Here is a 27,655-nt window from a genome sequence, read left to right as displayed (position 1 = left end):
AATTAAGGGGACACCTCGGTGCCCGAATTCTCATACCCTGGCGTCGAGATATGCTGACTAAGCATATCTCTTGATCACGTGGATTGCCCGTGTTCTTTCTTCCCCCGCAAAACATAAATAAAGTCACAGGCTCGGGGTCATGAGTCGCGACCCAAGCTAAAACGCGACTCAAAACATCTGAATGCCCGCGCCCTAAGCACAAAATTTATACTCTTCGACGAGGAGCAGGGAGGCGGCCATCCTCCCATGCCCTGAGAACCTCAGACCATGAGCTCCGGCCTCGCCTCTGCCATCCGCCCCAGCCTGCGCGACCGCGACCGACAACTCTCAGGCTCGCCGCACACGCCCCCTTTCAGACACATTTCCTCCGTTCATTCCTCACCAGGCTCTGGTTTATTTCGCTCAGAGGAAGACCCGATCATAATCGAGCTCGACCCGCGGTATCTATGCGTGGGCTTTCAGGGCGAAAGCGGGCCGCAATGCTGCTTGCGCTTTACCCCAGAGACCAATCGACGTGTGGGCGACTTTAGGAGTTACTTGCCCGGCTTTAAAAGAAGGAGGGAAGATGTCAAGGCAAAGTGTAGTGAATACGAGCTCTGGAGAGCAGATATCAGGGATGTGGATCTGGGTCTTTTGGAGGATATACTGGAGAGGGCAATCAGGGAGGCTTACAACAAGTACTTGCTGGTGGACGCGGGCTCGACAAGGTTGATATTAGTGCTGCCGAGTTTGATGCCTCTTCCAGTGTTGGACACGGTGCTGACGCTGCTGTTTGGGAAGTGGAAGTATCCCTCCATAACGCTCTTGCCAGCCCCGGCCATGACTGTAATCTCTGCTGGGATGAGGTCGGGTCTGGTCGTGGATATTGGTTGGGAGGAAACAGTTGTGACCGCCGTCTACGAGTATCGCGAAGTTCATGTTAGAAGAAGTACCCGGGCTATGAGGTTGTTGGTATGCAAAGTCGCTGACTTCCTCGAAAGTGTGAGGAGGGAGCAGGACGAGTCGATCAGAGATGCCTTACGGCTGGATTTCGAATTCGTGGAGGAATTCATTCTTCGTGCAGGAGTGTGTCACGCGTTGGTGCCTACCGAGGAGGAGGAACTTGCTCGAAAGACAAGCTCAATAGAATTGGGGACTCCCGAGGTGAAGTCCGAGGAAGAAGAAGATATCCCGACGACTCTCCAGATCGACTGGCCCGCCGACAATTCTTCCCGACCAGTGTCAATCTTACGGTCAGCACTCCACAATATTTGTCTTGAAACTCTGCTAGGATCTAAGGATAATGAGTATCCCGACGATCACGAGCAGCCAATTCATTTGCTTGTGTACAACAGCTTGCTATCAGTCTCTTCAGATGTGCGGAGTATCTGCATGTCCCGCATCGTTTTCTCTGGTAAGCAAGCATCAAGCATTCGAGGACTGTCTCAACAGGTTCTACGCTCCGCAAATGATCTTATGAATCAACATGGTTGGACTGCTGTTAGAGGCAAGAACTTCAACTCCATGCGGCGTGGTTTGGTTGAGATGGCGCAAGGAAGAGCCACTCCTGCGGATGCTCGTTATCATACAGCCCTCCCCACAGCGGGCGTTCCAGGGGAAGAGCAACTCCTACGGCAAAAGACTAAACCCACAGTGACAACCACCTTCAGGCAGGTGGAGTCGCTGGGCCCCTGGGCAGCAGCTAGCCTTATCTCAAGCTTCAAAGTCAGGTCTCTTGTCGAGATTGACAGGGAGAGGTTTTTTGCTCACGGGCTAGCTGGTGCTCATCGCGATATTGACCACAGCACCGTATTGCCACGGACAACGACCAAGGCAGGCGAAAAGGTTAATTGGACTTTGGCAGGATGGGGTTGAACGTCTTGCAATCCAGCAAACGTGACTTCCAATCCAGATCACTGCATTTGTTTGCTCGACGAGGCCTTCCCTCAGGGGAGCACTAGCAATGGCAAGGGCAATGGCAATGAATGGTTTTCGAAACCTCGTCTCTTGGATCTCTCTGGTCTGATTTACTTTCTGTTCTCACCACTATGGCCATCAGTTGAACTTCAAGTATCCTTGCACCATATCAACCACTTTTATCCCCACATCGTGTATGTTGCCATCTGCCACCAGACGGCAGATCCGCACGTCATTCTTTCAAATATTTGGGAAGAGGATATTTATCTGCTTATTACATTCACTGTTTGACCATGGCGGCTCACAACAAATCTTCGGTGCTTTGTCGTCGCCTTGAGAAAACCAAACATTTGACAGCAAAGGTCTACCGGTGGTTATCATTTCCTACAGCATTCATGCGAAAAAGAAGACATCAAACCCTTCGCCGGAAGTTCTACCTTCACCGTGGGCACTATAAGATCAAGTCATCTCCTAATCTCTCTGCTATCGAAGAGGTCGACGAAGAGGTAAGTCTCCCAAACCCGTAAACAAAATCCTTCGACAACACTGAAATTCCGGCAGAACGAGAGTGCACCCAAACCTCGAATCTCGGTCATACCTCCTTCCGTTAAAGATCAATCCAAAGTCGAAGTAACTGAAGTCACGCCCACAGACGCGGAACAGCCGCAAGCGCAAGCGCAATCGATACTCTTTGAGTCTGACTCCGCTGTAGGACAACCTTTGACCAGTGAGATTAGTGGACCAGATGTTTCACTACACACAAGAACAACTTCTGGTTCAGTGGCTGATGATAGTCATTCTCTGTCACCTCTTCCTATGATTGAAGAAGAACACTCTTCACCATTATCTCAGAATACAACGCCTGACACTCAACTCCATCAGCCTCCAGGACAGCCAGTATCGAACCTGAAATCGCCACCTGAATGTAGCGAGACTGGTGAAGCTCCGCCATCGATACAGGCCTCAACTCACAATGAAGTTTCATTGGCTCCCCCCGAATCTGAACCCCGTGGCAGAACGTTACAATTTCACACTCGAGTCATCACAGTATCACCATCACCGTCTAGTCTAGCGAGTGTCGATCACTTAGGTTCTTCTACATTCAAACCTCGCCGACCAGGACTAGCTCGCCGAGGGTCCGCGCCTCTTTCTCCACCTTCGTTGGACGGCGCAAGCGATTGTGACTTCGAATAGAGATCACCGACTTCTGAAAGAGAAAGAATGAGTACGGGTTCCACTAAATTACGGAAGAAGATGACGCCCAGCGCCGACAGTGGATGTACTGATCCATCGATGTCACCAGAAAGCGAGAAACCACAACGTACTGGCTCGATGGGCAGTTTGAAGAGTCTTGTTTCGTCACTGCGGAAAGTCAGTACGTCTGGCAGCCAAAAGAGTGACGGTCCTTCGAAACAACTTCTTCCGGACGAGCTTCCACATACACGAGAAGGACTTGAAGCACGACTCAACTACCACCTTGGAGAACTCGACCGTCTCCGGAAATTAGTGTATCAGCGCAATGATGAGATCAAAGAGATATCATATCGCCTACAGATTCATCAGCGTACACGAGAAGAAGTTCCGCGTTCACTTCAGAAGCTTAAGGAGCTCCTTGACAATGTTCGTCAGCAGCGCAACAGCTATGCACATTTTGTTGACTATCACCGCGGCGAGATCAGGAGGATTGGACAGCGGCGAGAGGAATTGGACCTCAGTCAAGGTATTCAGCCAGCAACCAAAGATATGTACAAGGCATTTGAACGAGAAGCGGAATGGGTCCAGCTATTTTCGGTCTAGAATGCCAGGCCTATTGACGAATTTCGTGTTCTCCGTTCACAACAAGAAAGGCCAGATCCTTGCACGACTACGATTCCGATCCATGAATGGGAAATTTCTTGAGGTAGTAATGAGGCAGGTATTTATGCCGTGATGAGCTATGCCTAGAATTTGACGATAGCAGTCTTGCCAGAACTACCAATACCAACATGAATTCTTCTATTGACTTAGCCTGATGCTCTGTAATAGCACGTTTGCTGCATGGCCTTGATCGATATCCTCGCATCCATGCAGTATACGAAAGTACTACCACACTCAGCCCTTTACTAACTGTCCAATCCATCAGCATATGAGGTGATACGCCGAGACACATTTTTAATAGATCTATACACATAGCCATCGAGTCAATCTGAGAGTGACAAGAATTGATCGCAACACTTATGCTTTTCGTTCAATCTGCGAACGTCCCATATGCAAAAAACTCGTCCGATCCTACACACTTTGACATTCCTATCCTCAGCCTCTGACCCACTCAGCACACCTGTACCTTTCCAGGGAAAAGGCGTGTCTCCTTCTACACATCAACCTGCAGACTCCGACACTTCGCACGAAAATCATCCATGCCGATATAAGCGCCACAGATGCGCCTCTTCCCCTCAAACCCCAGCCTCCCGTGCAAAACACGCCAGTTATCGAAAATCACCGGCTCGCCCGGCTGAAGCTTGACCGTGAGCAGAAAATCCGGCCCCGCGAGGATCTTGGTCCACTCCCGCGCAGCGGTGTACCATTTCTTCAGCGCTGTGTGGTTGGGGAACACGGGCGTCGACGGCGACAGGCGGTCGAGATTATTCCATCGGACCTGGACGAGTGTCGACGGAGAAGGGGACGTGATGGAGCCAGTTGGAGCGGAGTGGATGAGCACTGGGTACCCCTGCAGCGAGGACGTGTTGTTATAGAACGACCCGTGCGCCGCGTCGCCCTGTGCTGCGCTTAGGATCGGGTAGGTTGCGAGCGTGTGGTAGAGGTCCGGGTGTGTCGTATACAAGTGCGAGGCGGCTGCGAAGCCGTCTACGAAGGTGCTCTCGCCGCCCTGCCCTGGTTGCGTTGGGTCAGCCATGGACGTGTGCGACAAGCAGTGGAAGAGCTGTAAGCCAGCTGGATCGGTGAAGTATGTCGTGTCCGTGTGCGGGGGCAGATAGTCATTGGTATACGCCGTGTCGATCGGGTTCACCTCCGACGTGAAGTCCCAGAATCCGCCATAGTGCGTCGCGCGGATGTGCGAGATACGTTCTATCAGTGATTGTGTCGCCTCAGGTGTCGGTGGGGTTCCCGGCATGAAACAGAGGCCGTAGGTGTGGATGTTCGAGAGAAAGCGTTTCAGGCCATCTGGTGATGTGATCGAGGCTATCGCCTCGTAGGATACCCGTGGAAGCGTTGTGTTGGGGCTATTTGGGGCGACGTGGATCCATTCGCGCTGCGAAACTGAATATTGTAAGGCTTGGCCCCTTGAGGCGCTGGCTGTGGGTTGGTTGAAGGGTGGGTGCGCCGAGAGCCATTCCCACGGGTAGATACTGTTGTGATTCTGAGCCTCGCTCTCGGTCCCCGGCCATGTCACTTGCAGACCCTCCGCGGTGGCCTCGACACTGGAGACTTTGATCTCAGGGTCGATGGCGAAAGTGTCGAGAAGCCGCTGGCGGGTCGAAGGGTGCTGGCATGCTTGGCACGGACAATTGTCTCGCAGCCAGAATGATGGGAAGCGCATCGCAATGCCGCTGTTGAAGTCGACCAGTAGCTCTTGGTTAGTCATGTCGTTGACCATCACTTGGGGCAGGGCTGAGGACGGTGACCGTCCTGCTGGGGTTGCTGTGAAGCCCCGCCTCTGCTCGAGTGTAGCATTGGCCCTGATACGGCTACTGGGACGAAATGAGAGTTGCCGCGCCGCGGAGTAGGAGCAGGTAGGGCGTGCTGACTCTCTGACGTGGTGCGGAATCCTTGAGTAGCATCTGGAATGAGTTCTCAGAGGCCTCAGTGTCTGAGCTCCTGGCTGCCATGAACGGCCATGGCCCATACAGCAAGACAGCGGGGAGGTCCGGAGCTTCATCTCTGCTCCACGTCCTAGGTTCAACGGCCGCATTTTGAAGAGGGGGTGCTCAGGCTCGGATGGTTTGATGCTCCCATACAAAGCGCTTGGGCGGATGATCTCACCGTCTTTTCCAGGCCTTTAGACTTCAGATTCCCTGGGGATAACTAGCTGTTGCAGAAATGAAAGGAGTACAAGTAAGGTGTGTACGAGGAATGAAGCCTTAAAACTTGAGATCTACCGACGTCGGAAGGAACCTGGCTGCCAAGGCGCTAGAGGGGAAATCCGGGGAAGCACGCGACCTGTTGCTTGATTTTAAAAATGGCCTGACATATCTCGCTAGCCCTTGTCTACATATCTCTGGTACCTAGGTAAGAGGGGTAAAGATATGCTTCAGACTCTTCTTTTGTTCAGACTGATTGATCTTCTAACCTGACTACATAGGCACCCAAGCACCTAGCGAGACCGGAAGCTACGTGTGTCTTAATATCTCGCGTCCTTGATTATCCCGCTCTTTCGCTCTCTCGCCTGCAGTCTGAGACATTGCACTGGCCATGTAAGAACAGTTTCCCCTGGGTCTTTACCAACTAAAAGTCGTTATCATGTCCTCCCCCCTAATGGTAGGTTACGAGACGAAGCGCTCAAGGTTCACCCAATGGGAAGATATTCTTGTCACCTATCCAGGGTGCAGGGACTGAAGGAACCACCACGCGTACCCCAAAAGGAGCTCCTTCATTACTGTGCGGTAACTACCGTCAAGCAGTATCAAACGAAACCAACCGCGTACAATTAGCAATCGCTATCTTACAGTATAGTGCACTTCACCGTGATTGTTTGATAGTGCTTTGTATCATCCCTTACTGCTATGTTTCTCCAGGCTAAGCAACAGGGGGTGCGAAGAAGTCAGTCATTTCGCTGTACTTACGACCGAGCAAAGATCTGATACGACTCACACCAATTGAACGGCGAAACCTGTCATGGCTTTTGTCACTTATCAACAACTAAAAACCCTGATTCGGTCAGAAGTCACTGAGAACCCTGCATGGAAGGCGGTTTGCAGCCCCGTTGTGAATTTTTGGTTCGCTTCACGTCATATATAACCGTGCAGCGAGAGCAAGAGAATGCCTCATGCTGCTCGATGGTGGCGTCGAGCCAACCAGGACTTTCAGTTGGAATGAAGAGTTCTCACCAAGTGAAAACCACAGGCAGTGAACTTATCAGTAGCTGTTCAAGACCTATTTTCTGATCGTGTTACAATAGTGACAAAGCATGGGGAGTGACATTGCCTCCCCAAGGTGAGATCCCTTGTTGCACGGGCAGTCACCAACAACTGCCTTCAATTCTGAAATCAGAGGCTTTAAAAGGCGCATTGACGTTGTGATGGTCTATCTTTACCCCCCAGAGCAGTTCTTGAACATATTGACTAGCAGTATCTTTGACGTTGCGAATATGCGAGTTCAAATGCATGTCTCCAGATGGCTGCCGCTCAATTGGACCCTCTTCCTCGTTCTCTTGCTGATCGGCACTCAGTGTCTCGCAAACCAACCAGAGTTTATATGGCCCGATGATACCACTGAGGAAATACAACAGGCTGTCCAGCAGGCTTTCAGAGACGCTGTGACCCTGGCTAGAGTTGCAGCAGCCACATTTGACCATTGTGAGGATGTAGGTCAATACTGCCCGCCTTCAAGGGTCTGCCTTCATGAAATAGGACCTGTGAGTCTAACAATATCTCATAGGTTTTCCTACGATATTTCAAGCAGATTGATGGTGTATTCGTCCAAAATGTGTTCAAAACGGTCGCAAACATGCCTCTCACAGCTAAGATTGATGATGGCACCGTTATCGATATCCTTTCAAGCGCCGATGTCCACGAGATGTCGCCACTATTCAACCACCTTGTCCTCAGCGTGGGAAACCATCCCGATTTACCCAGCACCAAAAAACTCTGCGGAAAGTCGGAAAATGGGATGACCCCATTGGCGTTCACCTTTTTGAGCCATGCTCTCGGCGACTGGGCGTGGATCTCTCTGTGTGAAGACGTCTGGCAATACCCAAGCCTCGAACAAATATACGACCCAGGTGAGGCAAGAAAGGGTAAGCAAGGCTGGGGCTGCGATGGCTTGGGCGATCACGACTCGGAGTTAATGACAACGATTGGTGGTGTGCTGTTGCACGAGCTTATGCACTGGACCAGTTTGCTCGAAAATGTCCCGAATTTCGATGATCTGATAGAGGAGGGTGAAATTGGCTTCCCACAGATTGGAGATTTCCCCGGACCAGATCCCCCGGATGGATATGGCACATTCCACGCCAAGCAGCTCAAGTCGGTTGAAAATGCGGACAACTATCGATGTTATGCTGAATCGAAGTACTGGCAGTACAAATGTGGGCACACGTTCAAGGAGTCAATGAATTTGGCGGATGACCTGGCAAGAACTGGTACCAGATTTGAACCTGCACCGCCAGAAACCGATCCTACCTAAGGATTAGGGAGCTTCCAATCATGCTGCAAGGCATATGACTACATCCTGGCTGGACACTAGCCAAGAGCTAACCCTTACTGTTAGGTCTGAGATTCGCAATGAGATCAGAAGTGCCCCACGAATGGCTTTGAACGATGCAAGCCGCTGTCCACGCGTTGGATTTAGTTGGTTGCATGCATGAGAGCAGCGATGATTGCGGGGCCGTCCCAGAATGACCAAGACTTTGTGCCTTCTTGGACAAGAGCTGCTATCTTTGCTTAACTGCTTGGCAACTCTCATAGACCAGGTCTCGCGGTCTCAATGGCCAATCCTCACTTTTGTCAGGACGGATCTGACTCGATTTTGAAGTCAACGCTCGTGAAGTCAAATGAATACTGAGAGATGTCTGACTGCTGTAGAGCCGCAAATACTCCACCAGCAAGTATTTCCGCAATCAATTGTCTCTATCCGTCCATGTGGCTACTGATGATGATGATCGGGTTGCGGTGTCGATATTGCCATTGCTGATGATGCCAGTGCCCACCAACATTGAGCCCTTCCTTCTTGCATTTGTCTAAGAGAGCTATCGCTTACTTTAACTGAGTTGTTTTGCGTTTTGTCCCGTGGCTGCATTATGCGGCAGTGCTTCGACGGGCAACATAGTGGTGAGAATATAGATCACACATTTTCTATTCCCAAGGTGGTATTTGCCAGGTGAGCTCCCGACGGGATTGTAGATCAGTGAGGAGGAGGCGCTGAGGTCTTGCATTACTGCATGCTACGACCGCATATCGAAACCGCTTGGACTATCGGTCAAGGTATGGACCTCTAGCAAATGATTCTTCCCGATGGACATCTGGGTGACATATTTGCCCATGCAGATGACATGAGGTAATAATCACAAGAAACAAAAGCGGACCAATATGCCGCTCTGCCCGCCTGCCGCTGCCATCGATCCCTGGGTGATAGGTAGAAATGTGAAAATCGCAATCCACATCAGACTTTTTCAACCCTGGTGCCGAGGCTGGGCGTCCTGGTAAACATAGGGGCAAGGCTCGGCGAAGGCCTCGGATGATGTCAGACAAGACCTCATAGACCCACACTCTTAACCGTGCCTGCCATCAACATACGTATGACAAGGCTTTTCACTTTTCACAGCGCGCCTTGCCGCCGCATTTGCCTCGCGGTCTTTTGTCGCTGAGCCGTTTTGGTTTGTTTGATACTTGCCACAGGCCATGAAGCATACAGTACCTGTGGCGCCCCAGACGTGTCCCGCCATGTTCACCCGCACTCCACAAGCTTCAAGCTTCCAGCAAGTCTTGGTCTCGGCGTTTGACGTATGTCATTGTACTTAGGATCTGCTTCCTCAGCAAAACAGTCTCCACTACAACGAGGTCTGTTACATTGGGATGGAGACATTTAAAATTCTCGATGCTGGGATTGCATGCTGAAAGGTAGGATAGCCACATGGTAAGAGATATCAGAGACCTTGGCGGAGCAGAAGACTTTCAGGTACTTAGGAACCTACCCACCCCGTTTGATCCCTCGGTCCCTGTAGCTTTTGTTGTTCTTGAGTCAGGGGCAGGCCGCGCTCTTAACACCGTCCTAGTCACTACTTGGTATTGATTGCTGAGTTGCTCTTGACCTTGTTGCTGGTCTTGCGGCTGAGGTCCTTCATCGCTGAAATAAGGACAAAAACTCAACCGGCACCTCGCCGCCATGCCACCACCCAGGGTTGACACTGAGGCCGTCGATCCTGCGGCTGAGAAGGAGCGCAACGACATACAGACCCTGGGCGGCCGTCCATCATCCTCCAACTCCTCTGTGACAGCTACAGACAGATATGAAGAGATCCATCCGCAGCACAAAGAAGGTGGTGACCCAGATCGTCGTGGAAGCAGTGGTAGCCGCCGTGGTAGTTTCCGCGTGCGCCAGCCGTCCGTTTCTGCTCAACTTCGCAACCCTCTGGCAGGCAAAACTGAGGCTGATGTCCTACGTGATGTCGACCTGTTCGTGGACGAGAAAGGCCTAGATGAGTTTCGCGACGAGTTCCAGAAAGGTGCGCTTCTGGCGCGGGTAATCAACCGAGAAGGCGGATACGAGCATGTCACGCAGATTTCGCTGGAGGAGAGGGATGTTCTAAGATATGAGCAGAGTCATCGATGGAAACAGCCTTTTATGCTTTACTTCCTTGTTGTTCTCTGCGCTGGCTCTGCGATTGTGCAGGGTATGGATCAGACCGCTGTCAATGGTGCCCAAGTAAGTCAACGAGCAGACCGCATTTTGCAACGTTAACATTCGCTAGGTCTTCTACTTCGAGGAATTTGGCATTACAAATGAATGGCAACAAGGTCTTCTCAATGGCGCTCCGTAAGTTCGATTGATTGTCATGTGATCATCACTACTTCTCATGGTCCCTTCAAGTCCAAAATGGCACCGCAAACAAGAAACTGACCTAAGAATTACTTCCAGATACTTGTTCTCAGCTGCTATAGGCTGTTGGACCAATGCTCCCCTTAACAAATTGTTCGGGCGCAGAGGAACAATCTTTATCTCTTGTCTGATATCCTTCGCTTCATCATTCTGGATGGCTGCTGCTAACAGGTAAGTTTGATCTGCAGCGCAACATGTTGATTAATTCTGACACATGCCGCTGCAAGTTGGATTAATCTATTGATTGCCCGCTTCATCCTTGGCTTCGCTGTGGGTGCGAAGAGTAGTACAACACCGGTGTACGCCGCGGAATGCGCACCAAAGACCATCAGAGGGTGAGTACAACCGGAAAGTCTCGGAAATTTGAGCCCTTTCTGCTTTTGGGATGAGTGGAGGGCTGACTTTGACTTAGTGCCTTGACAATGATGTGGCAGATGTGGACCGCCTTTGGAATCATGCTCGGCTTCGTCGCATCTGTAGCGTTCCAAAACGTCGACTTCTTGGGCGAATATTCTCAGTGGCGCTGGATGCTTGCTTCAACAGCAATTCCTCCATTCTTTGTGTGCATTCAGGTGTACTTCTGTCCGGAATCCCCTCGATGGTCTGTAGCGCCCTTCCGAGTGGGCCCCAAAGTTCTCTAACGATGCTACAGGTACATGGAGAAAGGCAAATTCGACAAGGCCTTCAAGGCATTTGCTAGATTACGGACAACCAAAGTCCAGGCTGCTCGTGATATGTACTACGCATACAAGATGCTGGAAATTGAATCTGCCCAACGAGAAGGCAAAAACCTGTGGAAGGAATTCTTCTTTGTTAAGCGTAATCGACGCGCAGCGCAATCCTCGTTCTTTGTCATGTTCATGCAACAGTTTTGCGGAGGTACGTGGAAAACCTCAGATCGAGTTCTGATAGAGCTCGTCAAAGATCTGAAGGAATCGACTAACTTTCTCCAAGTAAACGTTATTGCCTACTACTCCACCCAAATTTTCATGGATTCGGGCTTCTCGCGATCAAACGCGCTGCTGGTGTCTTTTGGCACTGGTGTGACCAACTGGCTGTTTGCCATTCCAGCAATATACACCATCGACACTTTCGGGCGTCGAAATCTCCTCTTAACGACGTTTCCTTTGATGGGTATGTGCTTGCTCTGGACCGGATTCTCCTTCTGGGCACCTGACGGAGACCTTCGCTTGGGACTGGTCGCGTCGGGTATTTATATGTTCATGGTCATCTACAGTCCAGGCGAGGGACCTGTCCCTTTCACCTATTCGGCAGAGGCATTCCCACTCTACATCCGCGACGTTGGAATGAGCTTTGCCACGGCGACTTGCTGGGGATTCAACTTCATCCTCAGCTTGACATGGCCTGCGCTGGTCAGAGCCTTCCGACCTCAAGGTGCCTTCGCCTTTTATGCATGCTGGAACTTCTTCGCCTTTTTCTTCGCGTATCTCTTCCTTCCGGAAACCAAGGTATGCTCATTTGTCCCCAGAGCGTGCAAAGTTCATCAAAATAACTCATATCCCTCTAGAATCTTACCCTCGAGGAGCTTGACGATGTCTTCAGCGTGGGCGCAAGAGAACATGCTAAATACTACATGGAGAAAGCCCCATGGTACCTGAACAAGCACATTCTGAGAAGAGATGTCGAACCTGTTGCACCACTTTACCAGTTCAATGGTTAATGAATCCGCGCCATAAGATAGATTCACAAGTCTCAGCCAGGAGGAATTTGGTCTTCAAATTAATGCAGTAGAAGCGGTAGCTAATACGCTCGTTCAATGCACTACTAGGATGATAACGGGGAGTGAATGCTGAGTTAATAGAATGGTAATATGAGCATAAATGATAACTGAATTGTTGTAAGACTTATTTGGAAACTTCCTGCTATCGTCTGAAATTTTCATCCTACTACTATGGGGTCTAGCGATGTTATTTCAGTATGTTAGGCGAAAGATGTCTCCTTCATGGGTTCAGCCGCTAGCCGCGGCCCGAGGCTGTGGGTGGCAATGCAAGGCTCTCGCTAATTGAGAAGCTATATATCTAACGGCCTCGTAGGCCGGGTTAGTGGACACGGCAATCTTAGAGTCCTCACGATCTTTCTAGGATCAGGACCTGTATGGTCTCAGGCTTCTGCAGCTACTGTGCAGCTGGAAACCTGGTTTCGAAGTTCCGCTGTTCCTGAATAAATGCATCCTAGTCTGACACTAAATGGGTAGCAGGCTTCAAATCAGTGGCTGTGCTACGCCTCGGTCGAGATGGCATTAGCAGAATGGCGTCAATTGCAGCAGAAGAAAAAGGTGGGTGCCTAAAGAGAATCCGCCACTTTACCACATGCGTGCAGGCTGTATCTTTATTACGTGCGTTATGTCTAGACTTGCAAGCCGGTATTTACCAAAGTCCGGGTAACATCCCGATGAAAGTTTTTGTACTAATATCCTGTAGTGCGTTGTCATAGTAGTTATGGTAAACATTATCTCAGTCGAATCTTTCAATATTGAAGTCCCTCGAACCCTCGCCACACTCTCACAAGCACTGAAGCTAAACCAAGCCGCCACACAACTTTAGTGCCAGCGACGATGCAAAGGTTGTTTAATCCTGTAGACAATGTCCACAACTTCAACCCGGACATAGACATTGGTCCCCTCACCGGCAAAGTCATTGTCGTGACTGGAGGAAATTCAGGGTGTGGAAAAGAGACAGTCCTCCGACTGGCCAAGCATTCCCCTGGAAGAATTTATCTCGCCGCTCGCAGCAAGGCCAAGTATGACGATGCAATGGCTACCATCACGGTGGCAGCGCCAAACGCCAGCGATGTCGTGAAGTTCTTGGAACTCGATTTGGCTTCGTTGGCGTCTGTCAAGAAAGCAAGCGAGACAGTCCTCCAAGAAAACGACAGATTGGACGTTCTCGTCAACAACGCCGGTATCATGGCTGTCCCGCATGGACTCACAAAGGACGGGTTTGAGGTACAATTCGGCACCAATCACATGGGCCATGCTTTATTGACCCGTCAACTCCTCCCACTCCTACAGAAGACAACCAAGGAACCGTCCGCCGACGTGCGGATCATCAACCTCTCATCCATCGGCCACACGATGGCGCCCGGCGAGGGCATCCAATTCGACAAAATCAAGACGCCAATGAAAGAGCTACACACCTTAAGACTCTATGGATCGAGCAAGCTCGCCAACGTGCTCTACACGCGCGAACTCGCCCGCCGATATCCAGATATCCTCTGCGTGTCGATTCACCCTGGTAGAGTAGAGACAAACCTTGGCAGGACGTTAAAACAGGACGCTGGCCTCCTTTACATGTTTTCTCAGGTTATGGACTGCTTGGTAAAACCGCTCTCTGTCGAGGCAGGCGCCTTGAACCAGATCTGGGCTGCGACTTGGAAGAGGTCGGATATCGTGAATGGTGCGTACTATGTTCCTGCAGGCAAGGAGAACCAGGGTTCGAAGTTGAGTCACGATGCAAACCTGCGAGAGAGGCTGTGGACGTGGACGGAGGAGCAGTTGAAGGATTTGGGCTACTAGGTTGTGTTCTGGGCCTCTTGGGCTGGGAGCTGAGATCTGGTGTATCTTGATAGGAGTTTGGAGTCTGTTTTGCCGATTTCCCAATATGAGAAGAATCCCAAATTCCACACTGGTGAAACATAAACCGACTGCTGATACCAGTTAACGGCTGGCATATCTTCTGAAGCTCAAATGAGCCGTCAAAGCAGATTCACTGTCCCCATTAATCTGTATACGATCGATCAATCGGTGAGCCAGTGTGGTGGCGCGCTGTGATCCTGCCCATTGCACGCCGCTTCGACACAGGCAGCTAGACTTCCAAACCTGACTCCACGTTTGACCATTCCAGGAGCGTAGTGCGCATACTTGGCCGAGTTGGTCATGAGATTCCGTGCACTGAGCGGTACAACAGGTTCTCCGAGCATGCACCAGCAGGTATCCGTGATTAGTCGTGCACCAAAAGTCTCGATCGTGCCAATGTGTCCAGCCCTTTTTGCTTGCTCATATGTAACGCGACTTGTTGTAATGGCCATTTGGACATCTGGATGCTGGTTCCGACCAGAGCAGAGTTGGGCGAGCTGCGCGAACTCTTCGAGTGAAAAGTGCGGATTTCCAAGAGAGACCAGTCCTACAGAAGTGGCTCGAGCAGTGTTGAGTTCTGTCCAGCATGTACGCATGCCCTGTTTCGTGACTGTTGCGGTAGTTGGGATTGAGCCCTTCAAGGCGACTGCTAGGATGGATTCTGGAGTCACTTCATTTATGTGGAACATCGGTGCCGACGAGGTGGTTGCAAATGCCGCGCCAAACGCCTTGAGATCTGAGGTACTTGGGTAGGTATGCTCGAGGCCAAGTATCAGTGGAATCGCTGGACCACAGAGCTTGCCCACAAGGTATCCCACCAGAGGCCAGAAAGAATCATCCACCCAAGAAACTTGGACAACGTTGATCTCTATCGTCGGAAGCCGATTGGAGTCAAGGTGGCATCCCGCCATCGGTGCTCTTCCTGTTAGAGCAATGCAGACGTCTAGAAAATCAGGATACTTCTGGGTCCTCGCCCCGAGCACACTGTTGGCGAAGACTACTGCATTTGACTCAGCCCAGCCAATATTTTCACCAGTCTTTGGCGATGACTCGAGCAAGTACGGTGCACAAGTAAAGCTCAGGGCGGCACCCATTGTCATATACGCGTCCGCGAGCTTTTGTGCCTGATCCGCAATAATAGGGTCTATGCCACACTCTCTCCATCTCCGAGAGTCGATTGAAATCGAATTCAGCGTCGTCGGGACGGCAAACTTGCCACCCATAGCCATTAGCCTTTCAGCGAACTGGAGGCCACCAGGACCGGTATATACGCAGGCGTCAATATGAGCCTGGGTGACGTCCAGAAGAGCTTCCGCTCCCTGGAGGCCAGCCACGGTTAACAAGATCTGCATCGCTGTCTGGGCAGCCTTGCCGTGTTCGCCTGCCACTATGAGTCTGTCTTTGGCGCTCAGTTTGACAGTATTCCGACCATTCATCCACCGAGATTGTGCTAATGGCTCGAGAGTTTGTAGTCCACTCCACAAGTTGGCGCCGGCAACAGTCAGGTAACTTTGGTCTTGCAACAGCAAGAAATCGTCAGAGGACACAGTAAGAACTGGAATCGAGAGCCCAAACATTGCTTTTGCAACAACCACTCCAAGCGTCAAGACTTCATCGAAAGACTGAAACACGAACGCAGCCGGGGCTTTCTTCCTGAGGAGAAGTTCCAGCAAGACCCCACTGCCGCTACATGACCCTCTTCCAGCCGGTATTGCAACAACGCGATCCGTCACACATTGGCCCTGAAGAGGGTGGTGCTCGTCAACTATCACGCCAGTTTCGGCGCTGACCCCTCCCCAGAAGCTCAAGGGGACATGTGAGAAAATGAGTTCCCCAGATGCCTGGCCATCAATAAGGCTGCGCCCAGTGAGCCGGATGACCTGGTTGGGTCCATCGCTGCTCATTGAATTCTGCTCACTTTCACAGGCAGAACCCGACGGAGACTAGACGGGGTGAGTAAGGTATCAAGACAGGCAACTAAGGACAATACGAAGTCGTTTAGGTGGGATGGATGTGCACGAGGAAGTTCCGATCAACATTCAGGTAAACACCAGGCCATTATGGAAAGTATCTGGCCTAGTGGCGGATTGCGTGTCAATGGGAGGAAAGCAAGTTCTCTACCTCGGTATGGACATTCGAATCAAGGATTGATCATTGCCAAGCCATGGCTAAGAGACCTTCGCCTTCCAAGATCTCACCAAACTGGTACAGCCTTTGTCTGGGGACAATTGTCAGATCAGTGGAAACACCAATATCCAAACACGGCTAGTCTTGCATATTCCCGAACTCTTCACACGCCTAAGATCTCGAGGGAAGACATTTGGTTCGGACCCTCGTGCCAAGATTAGGTAGACTCGTAAGACACGACTGCTCAGGCTGCTGTCTAGACCTCAGAAATTCAATGTTCCGGCTGCTTGATATCCAGGGTGAAAGGCTGACAGCCAACACCCTCAGGAGCCATCATTGCTATTGTTCTAACTATTGCCTATTCACTAGATCTCAGAGTTCTGACATCAAGATCGATATGCCACCTACCAATTCATAATCTCGTCACCTGCACCCTGAACTTGAACATACAATTCGGCAGCGCATTAGTGTTTCCCATGGACAACAAGTCCTCAAAATCCGCAACACCACCGCCATTCCCGCCCTTACAGCCCTGAGTGTTCTCGATCATGACACGGATATCCATCCCCGCGTTGCCCTAGAGTGCGAAGATGTTGTTCCCCTTTGTGCCATCGGCAATCACATTTCCCTTGAAATCTGTTCCGCCGATTCGGAACAAAGCACAGTTGGCTCCTATCGTGAAGCCGTTTTCTGCTTTACAGAGTCCGCTTGGGTTGGCAAGATCATCGGCCAATTCGGCGGTGTCGACCACCATGTCACAGCCGATTGTCGTCAGGACAGCGCTCACGACCCAGTTTTGGAGCTGTTTTTGCATCTGTGCGGCCAGGTCGGAGCGACGGGGTACGTCGTTGACGACCATGTCATCCGCCGCGTTCTGGACAGCAAGCGTAGGTGCTAGCGATTTCTGGCGCACCGTTAACTGCCTGTGGGTCTTTGTTCTCTTTGTTCGCTCTGAATACCCGGTCAAGGATTATTTTCCAGTCGCGCTTGTTTTCCCGTGACCACAGTGGCAAGTTGTCGAGTGAGCTGCTCTTCCGTTGCGCTGACCTCCTGGTCAGTTGCCTCATTTGATTGGATGATGCTCTCTATGTCGTTGGAGTCGTCCTTCAGATCAGATTTCGTTTCGTTGAAGATGAGACGGAATTTCTTCATGAAGGTCGTTGCCGCCTCAATCCTCCCCCGATAGGTAAGATATCGGTGACGATAATAGCGATGAGGCTGAAAAAAGTAGGTGCGATTGATTACTACTTCGGTTCTAGCGCTCTGGCCATGGCCTTGATGGCTCCGAGCTTGTGATTGCGTTTGGCGCATCCTGAATGGCGTCGTGGTGATTCTGCAGGCCTTGCCACATATTGATATAGTTCTGCACCATAAAGCCAGCCTCTGGTGCGATGAAGCTTGCGCAGAAGGTTTATTCCAATCCATCGAAAATGGACTCGCTACCTATATCCCCGTTGAAAACTGTTTGTACCGTACAGCTGCTGGTTCGAAAACGGGAGCAGTCGAAATTGTCAAACGGGTTCTGGGCCGGTGAGTCCTGCAATACGAAGAATTTTTCAAAGTTGCCTGTGGTTGCGAACTGGCTGATGAATCCTAAAAGGGCGCATCAATGTTGAACTTGTTCCAGTTATGTGCTCTCAGGTCGCCCGAACCGCATGCAGTCACGGGTGTCGCGCTCGTACAGCGTGTATGTTGTCTGACGCGGCTGGAGGGCGAAGTCAAAAGTTGCGTTTTCGATAGCCTGTGAGAATGCAGCTAGTCGCAGAAGTGTTATTAAGGTAGGGGTAGTAACGAGAGACATTCTTGAGATAAAAGAGTGACTCTTGGATCGCACTACCAGCAACGAATGCTGTAGGAAGTTCTTGAGCCTGGGAGGAGGGTCCGTAGGCGAAACAACCAACGACGACAAGGTAAAGATGGTATACTATGCCGGCATTCCAATGATGTCGACTTGATGGCAGTCATCCGCCCTCCTTCCACGAATGGCTATTCTGTAACTCTACCAGAATGCTCGACGCGAGACCCGTCCATGGAATCCTCGCCGTCAGACCCATACCCACCGACTCAATTGCACATGGAATATCGCCCTAATGATTGTCGCAACGGCTGAGAAAGAAGTTGAGAGGCTCAGATCTGGCAACCGCACTATGCACATCAGCCTCTTTACTCACTGGACTATCAGAACAGCAGCGGCAGAAATGGGTAAACTTTCACCACCCTTTGCGCCACCATAAGATTTTGCATTGCAACCCATTCTCAGAACTATGTTCGTAAGCACGCGCATTTCCATACTTGCGGAGCCTTGCCCCTGGGTGTGACAGCAGCGCTGCTCCAACGTAGCGAGAGACACCAGCGGATTCAAATCCCAGCTCTTTGGCGAAGTCACCGCAACAAAGTGCTATGGTTACATTTCGCTGATGACAGAACAAACAAGCTATTACAAGCATTCTGGCCAAATCCTCGGCTCTGCAGGGGCCCCGCTTCCCACAATATCTTAGAGTGGATCATTGATATTTGGTGAGGATCGAGACTTATTTTTTGCCTCGTACAGACTTTGTACCATGGGGGTTTGGTCCACCTGCACATTATTTTACAGCCTTGCACGAGAATTACACTGAACCCAATAATGAATTTTAGAAGAGAGGATATAGGCTACCACATCACAGTTGTATTTTTCCGAAAGCCTTCATCGATATATCTATCACAGATCAATCGGCACTATAGTCCCGCCGGCAGCAACCATGGAGCCTCTTCGTCTTCAGACAGATGACAACGACAACACCAACCACGGGCCCTGAATATCACCTACTGTCACGAACTCTCGGCACCGGACACAGGCAGGGCCGAATTCCTTTCGTGTGGCCGTGCGAATTTCGCTCTGGTCATTGGCTCGGCAATTGCGGGAGTACTCGCACATGCGTCAGCAGTTTGGTTCTCAACTCGCTACGCGGTACAGCAACAGCCTGATGGAAGCCGACAGCGAGCATGACCAGCGGCAGCTATTTATTTCAAACTGCAAGACAGCAAAGGCAAGGCGAATTGGGGTTTATGGTCATGGTGTAGTTCGCATAAGTCGCTAGAGAATGGCAGCATGTCATTCGAAGCAATGTGTGCCGAAATGGTTAGTGGATCGCGATTCCATCACTCAACACCCCTGGTAATGTGACTGAATTGATGTTGAAACCATAGCACTTTACATTTGTCGCCTCCCTTGTCGCTGCAACGCTGGAGCTCGCAAGCTTGATAATGTTTGACCTTGTTCTGACTGGACTTCGAGGGAACGCGTTTGGATACCGCGAGATAGTGGTGGAAAAGAGATGATTTTGGTGAAATGGAGATTTACATGTCCTCTTGACAGGCGTTCTATTCGAACGCGTCATGGCAAGCATCTTGCCTGGTTCGATTCAGATCTTGTGCCGCGAATGAAGTCGAACCGATGCTCAAGCTTTGACTGCGTTCAAGATTGCGGTCCAAAATAAACTTAGTCGCAGAATAGGTGGCATAAGGTATCGAAGGAGGTGAAAAGGCAGTTCGAATTGGTGTAAATTTGATCTAGGCTCGTTGTCCAAAGACTCGTATTCTCTTGACTCCGCCGTCCGGGATGATTGTCAATTTCACATGCGTCCATACAAACCCATCTGGAGGGACCGACACAGCAAGCTCTTCATTTTCGAAAACGTGCTCTGTGTCAGCCTTTGTGCCTTTTTCGCCCTTGACCAATTCCACCCAACCTGTTGCATCGTGTTTTGGTTCAGGCTCCGTCCCCAGAGCAGCTTTAGCGACCTCTGTGGCCAATGCTTCTACTTTTACGGCGCGAGGGAAATTGCCCCGGAAGTCTTTCGTATCGACCACTACCTTGGAGATGTTTCTCCCTTTCAGCCCGAGTTTCGCGATTACCCAATCTGTGTGACCTGGAGTTCTGCTTCGAGCAGTTTCCCAGCCGTCGCCCATGTCCTTCCCACGACCCGGCAACAATAGATAGGATTTTCCACCGAAATGTTGATCAGAACATTCAATTGCTACACCTCCATTCAGAGCACTCGCCAGATCCTCCACTGGCCGTTCAGAGCCTGCAGCTTGAACCGGTAAAGGTGGAGGAACGACTCTGCCATATGTGCGGAGTCTTGCTATGCCACCATCTGGATATTGCTTGAGCCTTAGATGAGTGAACTCTTTGCCAGAGACCGCCGGTCCAGATAGTCTCCAGGCCTGCCTCTGCGATGGTCCACACTTGGAGGGAGGAAGTATTTCGGTCCATCCTTGAAATTTTTCTCTGTCGACACCACTATCCTTCTCTTGTTCGGGGGTCAAGAATACCCCATCAACCCCCGCAAATGGAGCCTCATTCCCATTGAAATATGCTGTGTCAACCTCGATGGCATCAATAATCCCCACGGCACCAAGTTTAATTACAACCCAATCATATTCTTTTGTGTTGTGCCTCCTCGTCTCCCAACCATCGTACCATGCACCTGTATGGACGAAATAGCCCGCCTTACGGATTGGTGGCCCGGCAGTCAGAAGGTTTGATGCAGAGGCAAAGTACTCATCGGAGAACGAGAGAATCTGGGCTCCAAGTGCCGTTGTTGTCAAGTTCGTGGAGGAGGAGAATGTTGTGTCTATGAGTGCTGCGGGAACCGGTGTGACTTTCACATTAGAGGTTGAGGTCGAAGAGGAAGGCATGATTTTGTCCACCACAGCTTCAGCTATGGCTTGAGGTTCGACGTGAACCTCCATGGCGTTTACTTGCTAGAGTTCCGAGATCTCAATGAATCCTGGGGTTATTTGGTTGAATGAAAGACAAAAGATATTGCCTGGATGTTCGGACAAATTTAGGAGTCGAAGAGAAGGGTTATGTCTAACCAACCGAGCCCTGACTGCACGCTCAGAGTGGTGGGGTTTGTACGATGTGTCTAACTTCTGGCATTCGCCCCTGGTGAAGTGGTTTTCCATCGAGAACAACCTGAGGCAGGTGCGCACAGACGCGGCGGAGGCCGCCGAAGCCATGCTCCAAGAAATTCTTCAATACCCCCTCAGATGTGTGCAAGATTCAGGGGACCCCTCATGCCCCTCTCCGCGTTCAAGTCCGCAGCTCACGTGATTCCGGAAGAATGTTTCAGCGCGCCGCGGTATGGGGACTTTGATATCGTCGCCGCGTCTCTCCTCAGTCGTCGTTACTCCCATGTCTCTGTTAAAACCGTGGCGTTTACGCATCCGAGAAATTGTCCTCCTGCCAATCTGGATTCCGCATTTCTCTAACAAAGCCTTGTGCGTCATCCTCGGATTCTGTTGTAGAACACGGACGATGTGACTCTCGTAATGCTCTGAAAATTCGCGCGGGGAGCCTCAGGCCGGTCGTGGCTGTGAGACTGAATTGACTCGCTTCGATGCCAACTCTACCGTATGTCTTGCAGTCGAGACTGAAATCCCAAAGGTTGTCACAATCTGGCGCCAAGAAGCCCCCGACTTCTCTGGCTCCCACAATTTTAGCACGTTCCTGGGGGGACAATTCCTTGCTTCTTGGACGTTTAGTCTGGCCAGTAGCCTGATCGAAGGGTTGTTGTGGTGGCCAGATTGCATCCGTCTATTCTTAACTACCTGGACGCCAAAAGCCACTACCGGGTCTGTTACCTAGCCTGGCCGGTCGCGATTGTGGAACCAGACAACATTAAATACATATCCCAAGAGCCAGTTCGTGTTTTCGGGTCATCTCTGGTAGCGAGATAGAGTGGAAGGATCTTCAGCTTTCTGGCAATTTCTCGTTGTGAAGAATGCGCAGTTCTCGATGAACCTGTCCAAGACTTCAGATCACTAGATTTAATTGAAGCAGAAAGATGAATGCTTTAAGTCACAGACAGAAATAAGTTACAAAGTTCTCTATCCAGAGGCGTATCTCTGTCCTCAGAGACGTAGCTTATCCCCAAACCAGGGGTTCCAAAATCAATTGCCCTCCTTTCCTATACACCACCGAAGACCAAGAGGCAATGGATATTTACTCCACCAAACCCGCGCCGACGCAATAATTCTCTGCCAAGATGAGCCGGAACTCGGCCACAACGATAATACTAACATTTTCGGTGTTGGATGCCATCTTCAGCTAACAGTTGGAGCACCGCACAAAGCGTCTCTCCAGTGGACAGCACGTTGTCGACCACAACCACCGAAGAGCCCTTGGCAATCAAGCCCTGCTCATTTCGATCCGCTTTTCCTCAAGATCGTCGGATGCTGAAGACGAGATATACGATCTGGGCTTAGTGACGGAAACTACGGGTGGTGGTAGCTTGCCAACCTCGCGAATGAGCAACAACCGTACATTAAGCTGTAAGGCTAGTGCAGACGCAAACACAAAGCCACCAGCTTCACAACACGCAATGACATCGACTTTGGTCAGGTCACCGGAGAAATGGGTTTGCAACAGGGATATGCACAGCGCCAGTCCGCCAGGCTGCTGACTGATATTGAGTACGTGGCGGAACTTGATCCCTGACCGTGGGAAGTCGGGTATTGCCCGAACCATTTTACTCGGGCGCTCCAGCTCGATGGAACAGAAGCAAAGGAGGTGACCGTTCAGCAAATTGTTTTGCCAGGTCGTCTTCACTCGGGCCGTTGTCGAAGGTGGGACTTGGAGAATAGTCCAACCACTCCACATTTCGTGTAAGATTATTAAGATCGTTACCATCATTATTGCTGTCGCACCCTCGGCGAAGACGCCGCGTCTGCTCACGGGCTTGGACGCGAACCTCGAGCAGTCTGCTCTCTAGGACCAAACCCGACAGCCTTGCAACCGGGCATCGTCTCTCATTCCGGTGAATGAACGGCACGTCCACATCTGTAGCGCCGTGCAACACATCTAGAAAATGCTCCTGTAGCAGCCTCGGGCGTTGCTTCACCTCTTCTTTGAAGAATGCGGTCATGCGTGATCGGTGTTGCTCCTTGTAGACGCGGTTATTAAGCAAACGTCTTAAGTCGGTACTGGTAGCCGTCACGTCTTCTCGTTTAGTCTTATCGCTGATACTGACAACATGAGCTTTGAGATTTTTCTGGGTGTTTGTGGAGATCATGGACGCCCAGACTTTGGCGCAATAGTCTTTGCCGACGCAGCTGTTGCCCGTTACCAAAACGATGGGCTTTGATTTCATTAGCTTCGGAAGCGGGCAAGCATACGCAAGTACATTTTGCGGATCCATGTTCTTTTTAAGACATACTAGGTATGGCAAGTTCGCTCCAAACGCCTTGGCCGCCAGTGCTGCGTCTCTGGGGTCTGGCCCAAGGTTGGCGCGGTAGACTCCAGTACTCAAGGGCAGCAGATTCTCAACGACTTTGTAAACCCATTGCACAACACTTCGTGAGGCTTCGGTGTTGTCTCGGTCTCGTGGCCAGACGCCTGTTACAACGCAAGCAAAGTCCCGGTCTCGACAGCCGAAAGCTGTAGCCTCAGCTGGCACATCACGGACCGCCCCACCACCTTGCAATAGATGTAGATAGCAGAGCGGCGAGGGACGGGTCTCAAGGGCTGTCGAAAAAGGCCTAGCGTCGTCCATTGATATGCCTTTAAGAAATATACATCGTTCGAATGAAGATGTCTTGCCGCCCCCGTGCTCACCGTGCATTCCAGACATATTAAGCTCAGTGTCGAAAAGACCAAACCCGTCTACGACCTTGTGCTCGTTCTCCAGGCCCAAAATTGCAGGGCAGGGTACAGGTGTGCGTGTTTCATAGCGGAGGCTCAGAGTCGACGATTCGAACATTGCCACGCCAAGACGCTGTTCTTCAGCGTCCAAGCACAAATAAGCATCCGCACAACAGGTTCGCCTCAGTCTACACGCGATCAGTCCATCAAAATTGGCGAGTCTGAACCCCATCTCGAGGCTGCCGTCAAGCGGGATCGTCCAGTCTTGAGTTACGTAAGTCGGGGCCACAGAAGCCTTGAAGGTCACGCTAGTCACCATGCCAAAGTTGGTCCCGGCACCTTTGGTCGCCCACAATATCTCATCTCCATTTTCCGGTCGAATCGCACCCACCGGTTGATGTCTTTATGGTACCCAGCCGATGCAAAGAATTTTTGCAAGACTTCACGCTGACCAGAACGGCGCCTATGATAGCGTCATACGCGAGGCCATGTGATCTAGCCAAGTGGCCAATCCCGCCCTGCAGCCACAGTCCTGCACCCACGCTTGGGCGAGCCCCGATGGGCACTGTCAATCCGACAGCCATAGTCTTTTGGATGACATCTCCAGTCTTGCAGCCGGCCTCTACAACGACCCAAGGCGCAGAATCTTCTCCATTGTCTCCAGCAGGAGAGATGTGGACTTGGTCAAAGGCGCCCATGTCAATCGCGACAGCATTAGACCAGATACAGTGACCACTGTGGCCGCCCCAAATGATGGTTAGACCAAATCCGTGCTTCAGAGCCCATTGAACACAATCCTTGACCTGCGGGATTTCGGCTGGCCTGACGACCGCAGCTGGGCGGCGAAGACGAGCCTTGCTGTTTTTCATTATATTATCCTGCTCCACCAATGGCACCAGTGTTGTCAGCTCAGGCAGTGCGGTTGCATGCCGGGTAACGCCACCATAAGGTTAGGCGAGCCGAATGAGAGGTGCTTTGGGTAGGCTTCCTCCGTATGGCTCAAATCACGACGAACTCTACGCCAATCGACTCCGGTCGCCTTTTCCGCGTTCACATCTTGTATGACAAATCCCGCGATGAAAGGTGCAAAACTGCCCAGTACGTTGTCATTATTCGCTATGCGAACGACTCCTGTAGGTACATAGTCAGTGGACTTACCTCTCCCACGACAAGGAAGCTGCATCACTTCCTATCAAGCCTTTGCGGTAAGCGACGTGACGTTCATAAAGCCTGAATGGTTCAAAGCGTTGGAGACTGGGTGTAAACACCCATCTTTGACGGGCCATCACGTCGCGTTAGGCTCTATGGGTACAGTAATGAGTTGCCATTCCGTTTGCAGTCGCTCCGTGCGGCGAGGCTAGGTTGGAGACAGCATGGCATGGTCCACAAATAGTGAATGTTTGCAGAATTTAGCTGGTTGGTCTGCAACTTGGCTAATTGCAATGGAAGCATGCACATAAGGCCCAATTAGGAGCGCTTGGAATGCAAATGGGCAAACATTTTCCTGTGATTCACACAATGAGCCAGGCGATTGTGAGCGATTGTGAAGCTATTCACGAGACGCGTGCAGCCTCAGCTGTCCTGGGAGTCCATAGTCTAAGAGTGAAAGGCCGGCACAGATTGAATAGACCTTTGAGACTTGAGGAGCCATTGCTGGCAATGATGTTCACCATTCGTACCATGGGATATTGTTAACAGATAACAGGCAATTCTTGTTGGAGTCAGTTTAAGGATGGGTGGCACTTCGTATTATTATCTAGTTAGCTACCCAGCATCGGAACACCTGCCATGATAGTACTGCCAAGAACAACAAAGGAAAACAGCACTCACGACGCTGGGGATGAACACATCGCGTCGCGTCTTTGTTCTCAAACCAGAACCGTAGGGAGATGGAGGAAAACCATGGCGAAAGGACCATCTGCAATGCGGTATCCTGATATCGGGACCCGGTCAACAATGCTATTGGCCACCTATATATATATTGTACATCGCCTCGAGAAATTAGCGCAAAGGGGACCGCGTCAGCAGGCTTTGGTGTCGCTCCCCAGATATCCCCGCATTGCTGGCTTCCATGCAGACGTCAAGACTTCCAGACTGATTGATCTATTGCCTTTGTGGGGCTCCTGTTCTTCCTCTCGTTTCGAGTCTACACTGTTTGCTGATGGCCGCTCATCCACACGTTAACCGTGCTGCAGTGGGGTTTGGCCGTCCAAAGCATATTGTCATAGTCGGTGGTTCCCTTGGAGGACTCTTCACTGGCGTGGCACTCAAGCAGCATGGCTTCGATACAACTATCCTCGAGCGCAATCCCACTAATCTCCTCAAGAACCAAGGCGCTGGCATTGTGGCGGGCGGCGACACCCTCGCTTTTTTCGATAGATATGACCGATGCAAGAGACCCGTTGCTGTTGAGTCGCTAAAACGTGTGTATCTCGATCAATCTGGTCAGATCGTACACGAGGAGGTAATGAAACAAACGATGACGAGCTGGGATTTGTGCTACTACATGCTGCGCGCAAACTACGATCATCAGGAAAGTGGTTATTGCCAAGTGGCTGGACCGCAACCAGGTGATGGCAAGATAGATTATAGGTATGGCTGTACAGTCACGGATTTCAAGAAAGAAGGAGGCAATGTGACGGTGATTTATACCAATTCCCAAGGCGAAAAGGAGAGCATTACATGTGATTTTCTCGTCGGCGCTGACGGCCCAAGTTCCACAATCAGGAAGATCCTCTGCCCAGATGTGGAGAGGAAGTATGCCGGATATTGTGTCATCAGGGGCACTGTTCCAGAGCAGGAGGCATCTGATCAAGCAAAAGGCGCATTCATTGAACGCTTCACATTCTTCCACTCTTCAGGGATCCAAAACTTGACGTACACAATACCCGGCATCAATGGAGCCATGGAAAAGGGCAAGAGACTACTCAACTTTGTGTGGTATACAAACTTTCCCGAGGGGAGCGAAGAACTCGAAAAGGTCATGACAGACAAGTCAGGCAAGAGAAAAAGAATAACTATTCCACCTGGAACAATGACCGATGAGGCTTGGGAGATGGTAAAGAAGAGAGGTCGAGATCGTTTACCACCGCAAATGTCCGAAATGGTCGAGAAGACCAAACAGCCTTTCGTCCAGTGCATCACCGATGTCATTACACCGACAAATTCTTTTATGGATGGTAAGGTCGTTCTCATTGGAGACGCTTTGGCTGGATTCAGGCCACATACCGTTGCTTCTACAGGCCAGGCCGCATTCGATGTCTTGATGTTGGTTGAATACCTGAACTCAGGTAACCACAAAGAATTTGTCAGAAGGACCGTCGAATTTGCCAGACTGATTCAACACCGAGGCGTTTATATTGGAAATCGGGGCCAGTTTGAGAGCCTGCCGCTCAAAGATTATATCGAGGATCGAAACATGATGTCTATTCCGAGGGAAGATTTAGAATTTCCTGCATGGTCCCAGATCTAGCACTTGGCATGTTCTGAAGCGATCGGAAATTTGGGTTTTGGATAGACATAGCCAGTACTCTTAAGCCATCAATCGACATATCATCAAGCAGAATTCACTAATTCTAGTAATGTGCTTCCAGTCGGACTTTGTTCAAATTACCCCTCCGCGTTTCGTGGTGATAGATGCGGGTGTTTTACGC

General features: G+C 50.8%; 12 protein-coding genes across 12 annotated transcripts; 6 read left to right on the top strand and 6 right to left on the bottom strand.

Moving 5' to 3' along the window:
• Positions 1-267: 267 nt before the first annotated feature.
• Positions 268-1,854, top strand: A1O9_02430 (uncharacterized protein; the record flags this gene model as incomplete). The annotated part of the gene is made up of 1 exon (XM_013408004.1): positions 268-1,854. One exon carries the CDS (start codon positions 268-270, stop codon positions 1,852-1,854), a length of 1,587 nt encoding a protein of 528 aa, XP_013263458.1.
• Positions 1,855-3,186: 1,332 nt separating this feature from the next.
• A1O9_02429 (uncharacterized protein) lies at positions 3,187-3,693 on the top strand (the record flags this gene model as incomplete). Its single annotated transcript, XM_013408003.1, has 1 exon — positions 3,187-3,693. Exon 1 carries the CDS (start codon positions 3,190-3,192, stop codon positions 3,691-3,693), a length of 504 nt encoding a protein of 167 aa, XP_013263457.1. The 5' UTR covers positions 3,187-3,189.
• Positions 3,694-4,246: 553 nt separating this feature from the next.
• Positions 4,247-5,479, bottom strand: A1O9_02428 (trimethyllysine dioxygenase; the record flags this gene model as incomplete). Its single annotated transcript, XM_013408002.1, has 1 exon — positions 4,247-5,479. One exon carries the CDS (start codon positions 5,477-5,479, stop codon positions 4,247-4,249), a length of 1,233 nt encoding a protein of 410 aa, XP_013263456.1.
• Positions 5,480-7,288: 1,809 nt separating this feature from the next.
• On the top strand, positions 7,289-8,223 carry A1O9_02427 (uncharacterized protein; the record flags this gene model as incomplete). Its single annotated transcript, XM_013408001.1, has 2 exons — positions 7,289-7,417; positions 7,492-8,223. Coding segments are annotated over 2 exons (861 nt in total), but the record flags the coding sequence as incomplete, so codon positions are not given.
• A 1,713-nt stretch (positions 8,224-9,936) lies between these two features.
• Positions 9,937-12,331, top strand: A1O9_02426 (uncharacterized protein; the record flags this gene model as incomplete). Its single annotated transcript, XM_013408000.1, has 8 exons — positions 9,937-10,476; positions 10,523-10,587; positions 10,690-10,821; positions 10,878-10,985; positions 11,063-11,251; positions 11,303-11,529; positions 11,605-12,119; positions 12,179-12,331. The coding sequence occupies 8 exons, from the start codon at positions 9,937-9,939 to the stop codon at positions 12,329-12,331; spliced, it is 1,929 nt and encodes a 642-aa protein (XP_013263454.1).
• Positions 12,332-13,225: 894 nt separating this feature from the next.
• On the top strand, positions 13,226-14,185 carry A1O9_02425 (uncharacterized protein; the record flags this gene model as incomplete). Its single annotated transcript, XM_013407999.1, has 1 exon — positions 13,226-14,185. One exon carries the CDS (start codon positions 13,226-13,228, stop codon positions 14,183-14,185), a length of 960 nt encoding a protein of 319 aa, XP_013263453.1.
• A 221-nt stretch (positions 14,186-14,406) lies between these two features.
• A1O9_02424 (uncharacterized protein) lies at positions 14,407-16,149 on the bottom strand (the record flags this gene model as incomplete). Its single annotated transcript, XM_013407998.1, has 1 exon — positions 14,407-16,149. One exon carries the CDS (start codon positions 16,147-16,149, stop codon positions 14,407-14,409), a length of 1,743 nt encoding a protein of 580 aa, XP_013263452.1.
• An 800-nt stretch (positions 16,150-16,949) lies between these two features.
• On the bottom strand, positions 16,950-17,683 carry A1O9_02423 (uncharacterized protein; the record flags this gene model as incomplete). Its single annotated transcript, XM_013407997.1, has 2 exons — positions 16,950-17,276; positions 17,420-17,683. 2 exons carry the CDS (start codon positions 17,681-17,683, stop codon positions 16,950-16,952), a joined length of 591 nt encoding a protein of 196 aa, XP_013263451.1.
• Positions 17,684-19,924: 2,241 nt separating this feature from the next.
• On the bottom strand, positions 19,925-21,109 carry A1O9_02422 (allantoicase; the record flags this gene model as incomplete). The annotated part of the gene is made up of 1 exon (XM_013407996.1): positions 19,925-21,109. The coding sequence occupies one exon, from the start codon at positions 21,107-21,109 to the stop codon at positions 19,925-19,927; it is 1,185 nt and encodes a 394-aa protein (XP_013263450.1).
• A 1,441-nt stretch (positions 21,110-22,550) lies between these two features.
• On the bottom strand, positions 22,551-22,889 carry A1O9_02421 (uncharacterized protein; the record flags this gene model as incomplete). The annotated part of the gene is made up of 1 exon (XM_013407995.1): positions 22,551-22,889. The coding sequence occupies one exon, from the start codon at positions 22,887-22,889 to the stop codon at positions 22,551-22,553; it is 339 nt and encodes a 112-aa protein (XP_013263449.1).
• A 1-nt stretch (position 22,890) lies between these two features.
• A1O9_02420 (uncharacterized protein) lies at positions 22,891-24,871 on the bottom strand (the record flags this gene model as incomplete). Its single annotated transcript, XM_013407994.1, has 2 exons — positions 22,891-24,403; positions 24,483-24,871. 2 exons carry the CDS (start codon positions 24,869-24,871, stop codon positions 22,891-22,893), a joined length of 1,902 nt encoding a protein of 633 aa, XP_013263448.1.
• Positions 24,872-26,163: 1,292 nt separating this feature from the next.
• On the top strand, positions 26,164-27,474 carry A1O9_02419 (uncharacterized protein; the record flags this gene model as incomplete). Its single annotated transcript, XM_013407993.1, has 1 exon — positions 26,164-27,474. The coding sequence occupies one exon, from the start codon at positions 26,164-26,166 to the stop codon at positions 27,472-27,474; it is 1,311 nt and encodes a 436-aa protein (XP_013263447.1).
• Positions 27,475-27,655: the final 181 nt, after the last annotated feature.

This window comes from Exophiala aquamarina (assembly GCF_000709125.1).
Source record: "Exophiala aquamarina CBS 119918 chromosome Unknown aczIA-supercont1.2, whole genome shotgun sequence".
NCBI classification, from domain to species: Eukaryota; Fungi; Ascomycota; class Eurotiomycetes; order Chaetothyriales; family Herpotrichiellaceae; genus Exophiala; species Exophiala aquamarina.
This window is presented reverse-complemented; position numbering and strand designations above follow the sequence as displayed.